The following is a 14,312-nucleotide window of genomic DNA, read 5'->3' as shown; positions in this document are numbered from 1 at the left end:
ACAAATCTTTTTAAAACATGGCTTAAATGATAGTATCTTTCTCATACGTCAAATTCTTCATAGCCTGATTAGTTATTTGGCGTTCTTATAATAATTTTGGTAACTATTTAAGGGTTAAGTTTAAGCATGTTGTGGGATACATAGATCAACAAAGATTCATTTATTTGATTAATACTTTTTGAAAACCCTTTCTTACCTAATCAGTTCACCCAAACAATTGAACAATAGAAGGACTGAAGTTCCTCTTTCATCATTAATTTCAGTGTTTCTTTTTGTTGATCATATCTAAAAAAAAATTATTCTCTTTTTTATTTGTCATTTAACTGAATTATTGATTTTAGTGTTAAAGCTCTAAATAATATATTGATAATAGATATAAAAATACATTACCAAAAATATTTAATTAAATTAAATTTCATAAACATTTATAATTCTTATAAGAGCAATATAATTATAAAAAATAATACTTCCTTATATTTAAAGAATGAATTGTAGAAATATTTTGTTCTCCATTTACTGGTTTAAAAAAAAGCTTAATTGTAATTTTACTTCATTTTTAATTTTTATCCGTGGTTTTAGTTTTTCATTTTTTTTAAGATTTGGGTCTTTTTATTTTTTTAAAAAAATCTGTAATTTTACTCTTATTTTCAAGTTTACATATGTTTTATTTGATTCTGGTTTGATTGAACCTTGGATCTAATATACACATTAAGTTACCCTAAAAAATTTAATTAAAGTGTAAAACATAAAAAATACTATGTCAAAATATTATAAATATATATAAAATAATATGTTAAATATATTTTATTTATAATAAATATAATATTTTAATAGTCAACATACAAAATTTAATTAAAGTGTAAAACAGAAAAAATATTGTGTCAAAATACTATAAATATATATATAAAATAATATGATGCATCGCTATTTTAAGTTGAAAATTCAGTCGCTAATTTTCATACAGACCTCCATCGCTTTTTTGCCGGCACTTTCATTTATTGACCAAATTCCTTTTCTGTCGCTGAATTCGTCGCTGTTAGCAACTGATATGTTCGGTCGCTATGTTTCAATTTTCTAGTGACGAGGGAAAGAAGATAAATTCTATCTTATTTTGTTGCTTCTTAAACTAACTTTTTATCGGTATATAAAAAAACATATTGGACTAATAATATAAGTAAGACTATCATATATTGACATACTAAACAATTGATTCAAGTAAATTAAATATGATACATATTTTGATTATTTTATTTTATAAAAAAATAACTTTGTAAATTTTTGTAGACAAACAAAAAATAAAAATTATAATGAATATGTTAATATATAAATGTGATTGTTTACCCCTTTTAAACTTTTTTCATATATGTGATAAGTAAAATATAATATAAAACCTTTAATATATTGTTTGATCTGGGTGGTACCACACCAAAAAAATCGAAAGCAATTAATAAAAGTTAATTTAATTAGTAAGAAAGAAATTCATATTTCACAATAAAGTGAGTTTGATTTTCGCTGCTTGGGTAAGGATCTTGTTGATAAATAACTTATAAATACATCTCTAAACGCTTACTGAATCTCGAGACTTGTGTTGATCTTGATAAATCCCTAAAATAGAACTAGCCTAAAAAAATTTCTCAGCATGAAAATCGAAAGCATTTAAGATTTTTCTAATGCTTATTGTCAGCTTTGCATAAGTAAGATATCTCATGTGATCCTCGTTGATGAAGGACCTATAAGTTCCACTAAATATGGACATGAAAGGATTTTTTTGTTCACTTCAATAAGCACGGGTGGTGCTGATGGATTATGCCCGCATCTCGTGGCTAGATTGATTACAGTGCACGCCATCTGTATACCTAATACTCATTATATTCCCTATCATGATCAAAGTTTAAATTACATAGCAGCTAGTATCGAAAAAAAAATAATTAAATAGCAGCTACTTCATGCAACTGGAGACTCCATATATGTATATGACTAAGTTTATAAACTAACATGACTATTAATGAACTTCATTCAATTTCATAAACCCTCCTGTACATGCCGGGAAAATACAAAGTTCATGTATGGTCAAAGACACAATTTACAAGTTAATTATCTTTTCAAAATTGATTTGGATAGATTTTTCCTTTTCTGCATATTTTTAGATTTTTTTATATAAATATTTCAAGTACCACTATGATCGGCGTTTGAATAATAAGCATGAGATCACATGTTTTTAACTTTAATTAGTGTGACTGTTGTAAAAAATAAAAAATTCAAGTGTTTGTGTAAGTTATTATATATTAAAATTTTAAAATAATAACGGATATAAATTGAGAGAATTAATTTAAAATGGGTTATTGCTTTTATACAGAAAAGATTTGGATGATGTAAATAAACTACTTAAACATTTAAAAAGATAAAGACCTTTCAAAATATTGTTTTCAAACATATATAAGAAAAACTGACACTGTGTAGGACTGGTAGCATTGTTGTGCTTGATAGTGTTTATACTTATCCGTACATGAAGCTATTGTTGTCAATGCTTTTGAAAAATAAAGTCAAATGTTTGATTTCGAAACAATTACTATTCACAATTTTTTTTACACCTAATAATATCTTATGCTGACTTTGTTACGTTCTTCTTCCTCATTTGGAATTTAAGTCTTTGACTTTATTAGAAAATGTTGCCTGTTTGGTTTCTTCATTCACCTAAAAACATGAGAGAGACTATATCCTGAATTAGTCATGTAATAAATCATAGGTCCCTACATATAATTGATGTGAGGGTAGGCAAATATATCTCTTTACTTGAACTATTTTTTTTAATATATTTTACTCTTTTTTTTAATCTTTATGAGTCAGATTTAATTATATGTATTTATTGAATAAATAAGATTTACCAAAAAAAAATACGAAAAGACAAATTGTCTCTACTGACCTAAGATCCTAAATCTGCCACGGTAAGAAATCCATTATTCTCGTTATATTAATAAATAAAAAAACAAAAGAAAGGACAGTCATTCTAATACATGGTTGAATAATCAAAGAAACTCGCAAAGTATAAATTAGAAATATATTTTATTTTTGGCTTCTTGTTAATCAGTACCGTACATATTTTGTTAGGCTTTGATTTTTTCGCAACTCTTCTTTCACATTCTCTCTCTTTTATTTTTTAAAATATTTTTTTACAAGAAATAAAAAATCAATTTTTAAACCTGTAATCTTATATATATATATATATATATATATATATATATATATATATATATATATATATATATATATATATATATATATATATATATATGATATTTGCATGATATTTAAATAAAATCTAATCATTTTTGTTCAATATTTTTTATTTTATTTTATGTATTTGTATGATAATTTTTTATCTTTAATTGAAGTAAAAGTCGGTTGAATTGAATTTTGTTTATAACATGAATTTAAAATCATTTTATAAGTCTAATATTATCATCTCTATACGAGAACATCTCATCTGAAAATAAATAAAAAAAATGACTAATTTTAACTTTTAGATTAAAATGGAATGAGAATATTAAAATATTTTAAATTAAAATTAAAATTTCAATTTAACTATAAAATCTTTATAAGATTTACCAAAAAGAAAATCAAATATCTTAAAAGTTTAATTTACTTAAAACATTTGATTTTTTATTTTACAAATCTTATAAAGATTTTATAGTTAAATAAAATTTAAATTTAAATTTATGATATTTTAATCTTAATATTTCCCATGCGATGATATAGGGTTAAATATATTGTACAAATTAAACTCACGTACAACAACGTAGAAATAATGAAAAGAACTTAAGTAAAAACCACGCACAGGATCTGAACCCCGACGACGAAGATTATGAATAAAGATCACAGAGAACATGAATAACCACAGAAAGGTGAAAAAATGTCACTTTACGTTCTACTTCTATATATGGGAGAAACTGGCATTCATGGAGTCCAGAGACACTTAACATTCTGCTTTGGGCTCATCTCTGGGTATTACCGTAGAAAAATCAAGGAATCAAGTGTATTAGGGAATAAATAAAATATAATTGTGATTATGATAATTATTATTGTTAAGACAAACCTGTAGGAATATGCCTACTCATATGCCGCGTGAGATATTACAAGACTGTTTTTTATATAGTTAAATATGCAAAATAGATCATTTCTTATTTATTACGTGTTGCAAATTTTATTTTTAACAAAAATTCATTGTATGCATATTATTGAGAAAAATCCATGCCTCTCACTATCCAAGAAAGTGCCAAAATACAAATTGGAGGACAACTTTCACTCTGAGTTAGTTTGTAGTGTTTAGTTAAATCTAAATCTAAAATATAAGATGATATCGATCAAATCTTATTGTGTCACCTATTTACTTAAATAACCAGAACATTACTGTATAATAACCCATACCACGTGGTTAGTATAAACAAAACATATCTGATTATGAAAAAATAGTTGTTCATATGCAAAACCGGTTATATAATCAGTTATGGATATATAGCCGGCTTTAGAAATATATAAAAAAAAAGATTCTTTATATTTAGTATATTTTTACAATCGATTTTATGCCCTAACAATTGTGTCAAGTTTAATTAAAATTGATTTTAAAGGTTAAAATTGCTTTCTAAAAGCCAAATTTAATTACTAATTTAAGATATATAATGTGTGTGTGTGTGTGTGTGTGTGTGTGTGTGTGTGTGTGTGTGTGTGTGTGTGTGTGTGTGTGTGTGTGTGTGTGTGTGTGTGTGTGTGTGTGTGTGTGTGTGTGTGTGTGTGTGTGTGTGTGTGTGTGTGTGTGTGTGTGTGTGTGTGTGTGTGTGTGTGTGTGTGTGTGTGTGTGTGTGTGTGTGTGTGGTTAAGGTTTAGAGTTGAATTAGTCCTAAACCTAAAATAATATAAGACACATCCTTTCTCTTATTTTCCATTTACAGCAACTCTTTTTAATTTTTTAATTTATGATAAACATATATTATGTAAAAAAGAAGAAGAAGAGATAAAACCATATATTTATATGATTGAGAATATTTTTTTTACTTATTTTATTGAATTTTCTTTTATATTAATTACATGGTTACTTTAATTTATTATTTTACACTTTATTTGGTAGGAGTAAAATAAATGAAAAAAAAAACGAAAGGAGAAAATGGAAATAGAATTAATGTTAAAAAAAAAAGTTGTTCGGTTGAAATAAAAAAAGTAATGAGTTAAAACAAAAAAGTTTCACTCTCATATGGGGGAGGAATAACCACATAATAATATAGAAATGCTTCCTGAAATTTGAACTACAAAATATACAACCCTCAATTTTCTTTCTTGGTCGCTCTCTCGATTTTTGAAATTGATCGTCAAATTTTTAGTTTTTTATTTAATTTTTATTTCCCTTGACTGAAAGATAGTGTGACACATCCAAAATAAGACGAATGCTTGGATTTTGAAGACAATTTCTTGCCTTGTGTAGAACGCCAAGACACTTCATTCAAAGCTGCTGGTATTGATTTCTCTGAGGAATGTGGTTTGTGTGATATTCCAGAGCCATCAATGGCTCATATTCAAGATGCCAATTTCGTAGCCATATTTGAGAGCAACGGAAGCCATTAATGTAATCTAATTTTAAATGATCCATTGTTTCGCAATACAATCAGTTATCAGGAATTTCTTCACTTGAAAATCGATGTTCCTTGCCTCATAATCCGTTATTCAATTTTTTTTAGCCACTGTATGGATACATAATTCATTGTTTACTAATGAAAACAATTTTTTTTTCTTTCTTCAGCTTGAGTTGTTTATACAGGACACGTTGTTTGTTATACAGGGGTAAAATAGTATTTCTATTTCTTATCTCATTTTTCTCATTTCCTTCCGTCTTAAATCACAATATTATTTATTTTCAAATTCACTCATGTTTCTTTCAAATCAAATAATATAAAATTCTACCATGTTTCATATTTATTTTTCTCTTCTTCATTTCTATCTTACTTATTTTCATCTATCATATTTTTGTCTAACAAATCTAATTCAATTGATTGATTATGAGTGTAACTATCTCACATATTTTTTATTTTTACGGTTAAAAAATTATATTCTATTCTTTTTTTAGTGATGTTAATAGTAAAAGTTGCAGTTTTTTTTATAGTTATATGGCTTAACTATATAATATTAAAATTTATGTATTACAATAATAAATTAGATTATTTCATTTTATCTCGTAGAGTCGCGATCTGATTAAATTTAAATGCAAATTCAAAAAATTGATTTTAGTAAATTTTTCGGTCAGATTTTTTTTTATGAATAAATTTTCAGTCAGATAAGAATAAAGATAACTCCCTCCCATCATTATTTTATGTTGGTTTTGTGAGATGATAGTTTTACACATTATTTTCAATTAATAGCTAATAATTTAAGAGTGCATATCTAGATTTCAATAGAAATAAAATAATGTTTGTGAATACACATATAAACTAATAAAAATATTAAAAATAAGAATAATTTAATTTTTATATATTTAAAGTTAATTTAACTTTTAATAAAATTATTTGAAATGCAAATAAGGAAACGAACACTTGTGAATAGACATATTAATTATTAAATTGTTTGACCAAGAATAAAATAGAGCAGAAAAAAATAATAGAAAGAAATATCAAAATATTAAAAGTATAGAAAAGATATAAATAGAAGAGTATGTATAAAAAAATATAAATAGAAGAAAAATAAAATAAAAAAGTAAATTATTTGAAAGGATAAAAATCCGAAAAATATAAATATATGAACTTTTTGAAATTTGTTAAAATTTCTTAACATTTAAATAAAATTATGTATGATTTTCTTATAATACAAATTGTGTAACTGCAAGTTGAATGAGACCACAAGTTCTAAAATGAATCTTTACTAATAATCTTAACATGTTAATGACGCCTCACTAGTAATAATAGAATTACCTTCTCGTACTATTATTAAAAAAAACATATATTGTTCTTAATACCAAGTCCTTTAAGGTTTAAATCAAATAGAGCATGGTCCATAAATTAGCACCAAGGAATTTTGTGAATTTGAGAAATTCTTTGCTGTAAACTTATTATCCCTCGGAAAATGCTCATAATATAAGCGGTTAAAGTTATCGTTGTCAAAAATATGACATGCTTCATTTCATTGACTCTCTCTCTATATCTTTCTCTCTCTAACTAGTTCTTCGTAGTGGTGTGGAGCCCATAGCTGGACCTGTGCTTTGCTGGCTCCAAGCTCTTCATTGATAGTCTTTTTATGGGGCTTCTCCGCTGAGTTCAGAACAAAACAAGAGAAAAAAAAGGGTTTCACACTTTGTCCAATCTTTCACACTGAACTCTTCAATTTTCAATTCTCTTTTTCATGCACCACTCTTCTTTTTCTTCAGACACCTTCATCATCTGCATACCGCTTAGCTCCAAAAACTACACACACAAGAATTCTGTTTCTTTCTGTTGATTTGATGGATCCGCAGATCTAATGGTTTCACACACTTTCTTCACTACGGATCATTGTCTTCTTCATCTGGGGCACCCCAATAGCTTCTTCTAATCGATAGTCAAATTTTGTTGGGTGAGATCTCTTACCAGAATTTTTATCTTACTTTGACTTGAAACCGTACAATATATGATTGTGCCTGATGAAAAAAGCTAGCTTGTTGCCGCTATTTGATTTTATGGAGATTGGTGTAACTTGGACCTTTGATTTTCAATGTAAATGTGAACAAGGGATTTCCAATCAGCTGACCAAAAAGTTTGTCTCAGAAAAAAAAAAAGCGAGTTTTGACCTTTGGGGTAAATAAAAAAAGATTTTTTTCTTTGTTGAAATTTTCATCTTTAGCGGCTGCTGCTGTGCATGGTCATAGTTTTTGTTGTGTTATAAGGAAACCAAAAAGTTGGATTTTTTCATTCATTCCTCAGAAACCTGTGAAAAGCAGTTTGTTTTGCGCTTTTCTAGTTCATACAAGGTTCAGGTTGTGTTTGTTTGTTGGTGTTGAACCACAATTGATTTTAACTGTACTTGTTTATTGATGTTGTTGTAGTTTGTGGTGGATCATCTTCGTCGTTGTGGTGACTAGTGAGGAGTGCAGGACTATACCTATCTATATAGTGTATGAAAATTCTGGGGGGTGAAGTCGTTTTTGGGGTAGTTGATAGATGTTGAAATCCTTGACGGTTGTTTGGTGAAATGAGGGATGTTATCGGGGTTGATGAACTTATTGAGGGCCTGCTTTCGGCCGGGTTCGGATGGATTTACACGTGCAGGTTCGGATGCCGGTGGTAGACAGGATGGACTATTGTGGTACAAGGACTCGGGGCAGCACTTGAATGGGGATTTTTCAATGGCTGTAATCCAAGCCAATAACTTGCTGGAAGATCAGAGCCAGATTGAATCAGGCTGTTTGAGCTCCAATGAATCCGGCCCTTATGGTACCTTCATCGGTGTCTATGATGGCCATGGAGGGCCCGAGACATCACGGTTTATCAATGATCACCTATTTCACCATCTCAAGAGTAAGTTGGCAACAAAATGACTGAATTCTTCAAGTTTTTTCTGCATTGGAATGGTTTTTACTTTTTGCCTTGCTGTATTTTTCTCTGCCTTCCAGTTCCAAGCCTCTTGTTGTCAATTTTGCCTTTTATCTGGACAAAAATAAAATAAAATACAGGGAATTGTCTTAGATAGATCGAGGGGAAGAAAAACAGTTATCTAGTTCATTTTTACCTTGTCCTTGTTTAGCTAGAAAGATCAGGGAGTATAATAGTTTGGATTCTGTTGCTTGCTTTAATATTCAAGAGACAAGGTTTTCCACTTTGTGAAATAAGTATATGCCCGTAAGAGACTCGGTCTTTCTTCTTTTATTTTTCTTATTTACCAGATAAGTTGTTAGAGCATAGCTGGTGAGGTTTCATTCTTTTGGTGCCAGTCTGCCAGAAGTGGTGATAGTAGATGGTTTCCTTCCCACTATTTTCTGTCTGTCATTCTATCAGCTATACAATGAATTAAGGCTATAAAAACTCTCAGATTATACAGAATTGAGACTAAGAAAATTGTGGTTTTCAGTTCCTGTTTTGTTGCATGTGTGTCATTCATGGATGTACTCGTGTTTTGAACCATTTTTCTGCACATGATTTACTGCATAATGAATGTTGATTAAACATATTCTTTCTCTATTTTAAATTTCAGGATTCACTTCAGAGCAACAATCAATGTCGGTGGATGTAATTCGCAAGGCACTCCAAGCAACAGAAGAGGGGTTTATTTCGGTGGTTGCCAGACAGTTTTCTCTGTCACCACAAATTGCGGCTGTCGGGTCATGCTGTCTTGTTGGTGTTATTTGTAATGGAACCCTTTACATAGCAAACCTTGGGGATTCCCGGGCAGTTTTGGGAAGAGCAGTCAAGGCAACTGGCGAGGTTTTAGCCATGCAATTATCAGCAGAGCACAATGCATCGATAGAGACTGTAAGACAGGAGCTGCATGCTTCACATCCTGATGACCCAAATATTGTGGTTTTAAAGCATAATGTATGGCGTGTGAAGGGCCTTATTCAAGTAAGTCACTTGTAGCTCATAATATTGCTTTTCTAGTTGCTAGAGATGGTTATTTATCTTTTCTATAAACACTTCACACCTCTTAATATCATTTTAAATTTGTAATCTTCCCATGTTGGAAGTTAAATTTTCAGGATATACAGTGTGTTTTCTGGATGTGAAGAATTACTTCAGAAATACAGAGCTATGCTGAGCAATAGTAAAACAGATCTGGGTGGGGGTGGAGAGAGAGAGAGAGAGAGAAAGTCAATATCAAATCTATTTGTGGAAAAGGCTTATTTTTCTCAACTTCACCAGAGTTTATGTTATTGAATAGCATTAATACCACAATATACATTTATGATTTTATATAACCAGAAAACTATCATTTCCAATGAATAGTGGTTGAAGTTGTCGTAGTGCAACAACATAGGATGCAGTAATATAGATGCTGCTGGGCAAATGGGATCATTTTCATCACAACAATTTACGAGAGTAGAAAGAGTCAAATATTATTATTACCTTTATTTTGTTTATAATATTGAGTGAATGGTAATGTTACTAGTGCTGTTGTATCTTTATTTTGTTCCATGAAAGTTGAAAGTTGGCCTTGGGCTTGTCATATCTAATTTTTATCTTGGTACGTCGAGATAATCCTTGAGCTCTGTCATTTGTCATGACTGACTGTACTAGAGATGCCTCGACTTAATTAATTCAATGCTTATTATTATTATCTTAACAAACGTAGAACCTTCTCTTGCTTTCTCAATTGAGATGCATCATATATTTTAAAATCTGTTTTTCTGTTGCAGGTTTCTAGATCTATTGGTGATGTATATTTGAAAAAGGCCGAGTTCAATCGAGAACCACTATATGCTAAGTTTCGACTTCGTGAACCATACAAGATGCCAATACTAAGCTCAGAACCATCAATATCAGTGCATCATTTGCAGCCACATGATCAATTTATTATATTCGCATCTGATGGACTCTGGGAGCACCTTAGCAATCAAGAAGCAGTTGATATAGTTCAAAACAGTCCCCGCAGTGTAAGATACATATTTTTCTACTTTGCTAGATTGTGTTATGTCATTAACAGAAAGATTAAAGTGGATACATTTATGGATTAGACTCAAAACTTTCAGAAATTATTGTGGTTTTGTGGTATTCCTATTATTACTGCTTAGTACTTAATATGTAATTGAAATTGGCATGCTGTTATTTCTCACACTTCCTAATTATTCTTTTTGTCACAATTTATTTCAAGTGTCTGTTGTGCTTGAATGATGCTTGTGTACAGAATTTGATGGAGAAATTTTGGTATGCACCAGTAATATTGCATTACGTTCCATTATCCATAGACATGAGATTGAATTTTGTTATGTATAATGTCCAGTGAGATGATCATCTTTGTCATAAGAAGTTGCCAGTCTTTAAGTGAAAGTTAGTGGCCTTTTATTTGACCACGAGCTTATTATGTACACCTATATTATTTGAGCATGTTACATTTATGTGAGCAGATCAGCAGATACAGCTAACCAATCTTAGTTTTTTCTACTGCAATTGCAAATGGAATTAATCTAAAGTAGTGGATTCGTGCCTACAGTCTAATTAAGTGGAAACATTCTTAAAATTCTAACCAAAAAGTTGTCTGATAGAATTTTGCATGGAGAAATTTGTTCTGGAATATAAAGCCTTCCCTTGAGTTGGATAACTCTTGCAAAACAAATAATCTGTTTTTGGAGAACTCTGTCAGTGGATTCATGTTTCATCTTCTATCCTTCTTTCAGGGAAGCGCTAGGAGGCTGGTAAAAGCTGCGCTTCAAGAAGCTGCAAAGAAGAGAGAAATGAGATATTCAGATTTAAAGAAAATTGATCGCGGAGTTCGTCGTCATTTCCATGATGATACCACGGTGATTGTTGTGTATCTTGACTCAAATCTCGTGAGTAGGGAAAGCACTGTGAAGTTCCCTGGCATTTCTGTTAGAGGGGGTGGTATTAACCTGCCTCATAACACACTGGCACCTTGTACCACACCAACAGAGATTGGTGGTAACTGATCTAAGTTGTATCTTTTATCTTTTTCTTTGTTGTATCATTTTCTTGTGTGAATACCAGTTGTCTTCAAATAGCAATGAGAGGAGCAGCACTTCAATTCTTTGAATGTGAACTGTAACTTACTAGGATACTAATACTCATGTTTAGGTTTTTTTTTTCCCTTCCCCTCAAAACCAAAAGAACAGAAGAGATCTTCTGATGACCATTATAAGAGTTGCCTCGGCACCATTTTATATATTTTTTTTTTATTTCCCTGTTTATGTTGGTAACTTTGGTCTTACAAATTGTGATGTGCGGAGTGTTGCTGTATTGCTGAGGATGTTATTCTTAGCCATAGTCCATAGATAATGCAATCAATGCATTTAGGTGTTGGAGAGTGGAGAGGAAAATCACCATGTAAATGCACGATGTAGATTATGCATGATGTAATGTTAAAGGTGTATTCATTGTCATGTTATTGAACATAACCCATCAATCTCACATAGACGCCCACGTCTTCTCTCTCCAATATGAAATAATTGTAACTTGTTCGAATCTTTTAGATTTGGTGAAATTATTTTTTTTAAATAATTAATGTTCAAAGAAATTATTTTGAAAGAGTAGAGAACAAAACATTTGTGTTTGGAAATATCTTTTGAGAGATATGATAACTGTATACACAAAATAGAGTGGATGAAAGTGAAAGAGAGCGAGTAAAAAATAAAAGAGAAAGTATTAGATGTGATGAATCATGTAATAAAAAGAAAGGGAGATAAAAAAAATGAACTGGAAAGAGATGGAAGAGAAAAATTTTACCATATAGAAAAAAAATAGTCCTGTTTGAATGACAAACTTAAATCACCTTTGAAGTGTGGACATAAATGTTTTTAGAAACTATGATCCATATAAAATTAGTTTTTCTAAAGAAATAATTTTTAAGGATAAAATTATGTGCCAAATAACTTGACTCAATATGTAAATTTTATTTGCGGGAATTGTGGTTTATGGTATGTGAATAATATAGACACATGAAAAGTTAATCAATTTTTTTTATAAAAATTAGTCATTGACTAGTCAAAATTTCAATAAAAATTAGTCGTTCCTCAGATTTTAAATTAAAATTAATCATTGATAAAATTAATAAATATTATGTATTAATAATATAATAAAAAAATCAAATAGATAATTTTTATAAGTAATTTTTTAAATTAAACAAAATTAAACCAAACACGATAATCAAATGACTGAATATAAATAATTCTTGGTGAATTTGATTTTTGACGAAAATAATTTTTGATTAAATTTTATCTATTTTTTAACTAAACTCTGAATTAATCAGAATCTCTTTCCTCAGCAGGAGGATTAAGAAGAAGAAAAAAACCCCTCCATTAAGAATTAGTTTTTTCTGTTTGTTTCTTTCTTTTCTTCAAAAAAAAATAGTAAGGCATGCAAAAAGATAGGAGCAAGAAAAAGAATTAGTTTTTTTACTTTCCCTTTTGGGTGGAAGAAAGAGTTGCAATCAAGGCGGGGCGACTGGGGCCTATTAGGTTCCATGCAAGACATGAGTTGCACTTGCGATCATACCTTATGGATTTGGTTGCAAATTGAAATAATGAAATGAAACAGTTCATGGTCACCGTATTTTCTTTTGAAAGCCAAGCGGAGACAGGTGTTAAAACTAATTTCATATAGGCCAAAACATTTAACATCAATTTCCTTCATCTTCTCTCATTTCCCTCCGAAAAATTCCTCAATATAAAATAATGATGATATTCAGGAAAGTATGTGCACAGAATTTACGTGTATGATCATTTCTAAACTTCAGCAAATCCTCTTTTCGGTTCAGGGATTCCCACGCGTGAAATTCCGACCATATGAACTTTTCTTGGAAAAGTCGATACAATAAATTACATGAAATTTCTGTAAAGTATTTTGTTTTTAAAATTGAGATAAAATATGTTTATTTTTAATTTCTTTTAAATTTTAAAACCGTTGTTATTATTTTGTTTAATTTCTATGCACCACATTAGTGTACATCATGTTAAAAATTGATTGCAAGTATCCTTTTCATTGAGCCGTTGGTTATATTGAATAGTCCATATGTCAGTTAATTGGTGCGCGCGTTCGATAGTTTGAATGATTTTTTCTAAAATTATTAATAGAAAAAAGAAAATAAAAAGATAAAATAAAATATATATTTTTTCATAATCCATAAGCTAATTTATAAAAATTCTCGTACGTTAACTTTTCAAAAAACTAATAATTATAATAAAAGAATATATAACATTTAACACAAATCTAGACAAAAGTGGTCTATGATGAACATCTTTACATCACCTTAGTTTAGTGAACAGATACTGCCCTAGCTGATGAGGGCAAGATATGTGAACTGGAACAAGTCGTAGATGCATGGCATAGAATTAAGGTGTTAGATCTAGTTTTGGGTGCACCATGCATGCCTTTATTTGTCTTAATTACACTAATTTTTTAGTTCTCCTAGTCTTAACTTTAAACTATTTATCCTCATACTAAGTAAATGCAAACATTAGTAATTGGTTTGGTTGAGGTGGAATGGTTTGTTGATGGGAGAGCCATGCATGGTTGTATGATTTCTGAAAATAGGAGTGTTGTAATTATTGAGTTGTGGGGTTGTGTTTGGGTTTGCAATAGAGATAGAGATACATGATGGTTCTGGTTATGACACAACGCAAGGGACGTGATTTTGTG

The 14,312-nt window shown here is 29.8% G+C and overlaps 1 protein-coding gene across 1 annotated transcript; it reads left to right on the top strand.

Moving 5' to 3' along the window:
- The first annotated feature begins 7,144 nt into the window (after positions 1-7,144).
- LOC100794801 (probable protein phosphatase 2C 64) lies at positions 7,145-11,841 on the top strand. Its single transcript, XM_041013217.1, has 5 exons — positions 7,145-7,587; positions 8,057-8,528; positions 9,202-9,569; positions 10,361-10,597; positions 11,339-11,841. The coding sequence occupies exons 2-5, from the start codon at positions 8,210-8,212 to the stop codon at positions 11,606-11,608; spliced, it is 1,194 nt and encodes a 397-aa protein (XP_040869151.1). The 5' UTR covers positions 7,145-7,587; positions 8,057-8,209; the 3' UTR covers positions 11,609-11,841.
- The last annotated feature ends 2,471 nt before the right edge of the window (positions 11,842-14,312 follow it).

The sequence above is a fragment of the Glycine max genome, chromosome 20 (assembly GCF_000004515.6).
Source record: "Glycine max cultivar Williams 82 chromosome 20, Glycine_max_v4.0, whole genome shotgun sequence".
Lineage (NCBI taxonomy): Eukaryota > Viridiplantae > Streptophyta > Magnoliopsida > Fabales > Fabaceae > Glycine > Glycine max.
Note: the sequence above shows the minus strand (reverse complement) of the source record. Positions and strands in the feature narration are given on the sequence as shown.

What these genes read in the sequence shown, in the direction of transcription:
- LOC100794801 (XM_041013217.1), top strand. Translation starts at nt 8,210, where the DNA reads ATGTTATCGGGGTTGATGAACTTATTGAGGGCCTGCTTTCGGCCGGGT. An exon ending in CCTATTTCACCATCTCAAGA is followed by an intron (nt 8,529 to 9,201) that starts GTAAGTTGGCAA and finishes TTTAAATTTCAG; the next exon opens with GATTCACTTCAGAGCAACAA. An exon ending in GTGTGAAGGGCCTTATTCAA is followed by an intron (nt 9,570 to 10,360) that starts GTAAGTCACTTG and finishes TTTCTGTTGCAG; the next exon opens with GTTTCTAGATCTATTGGTGA.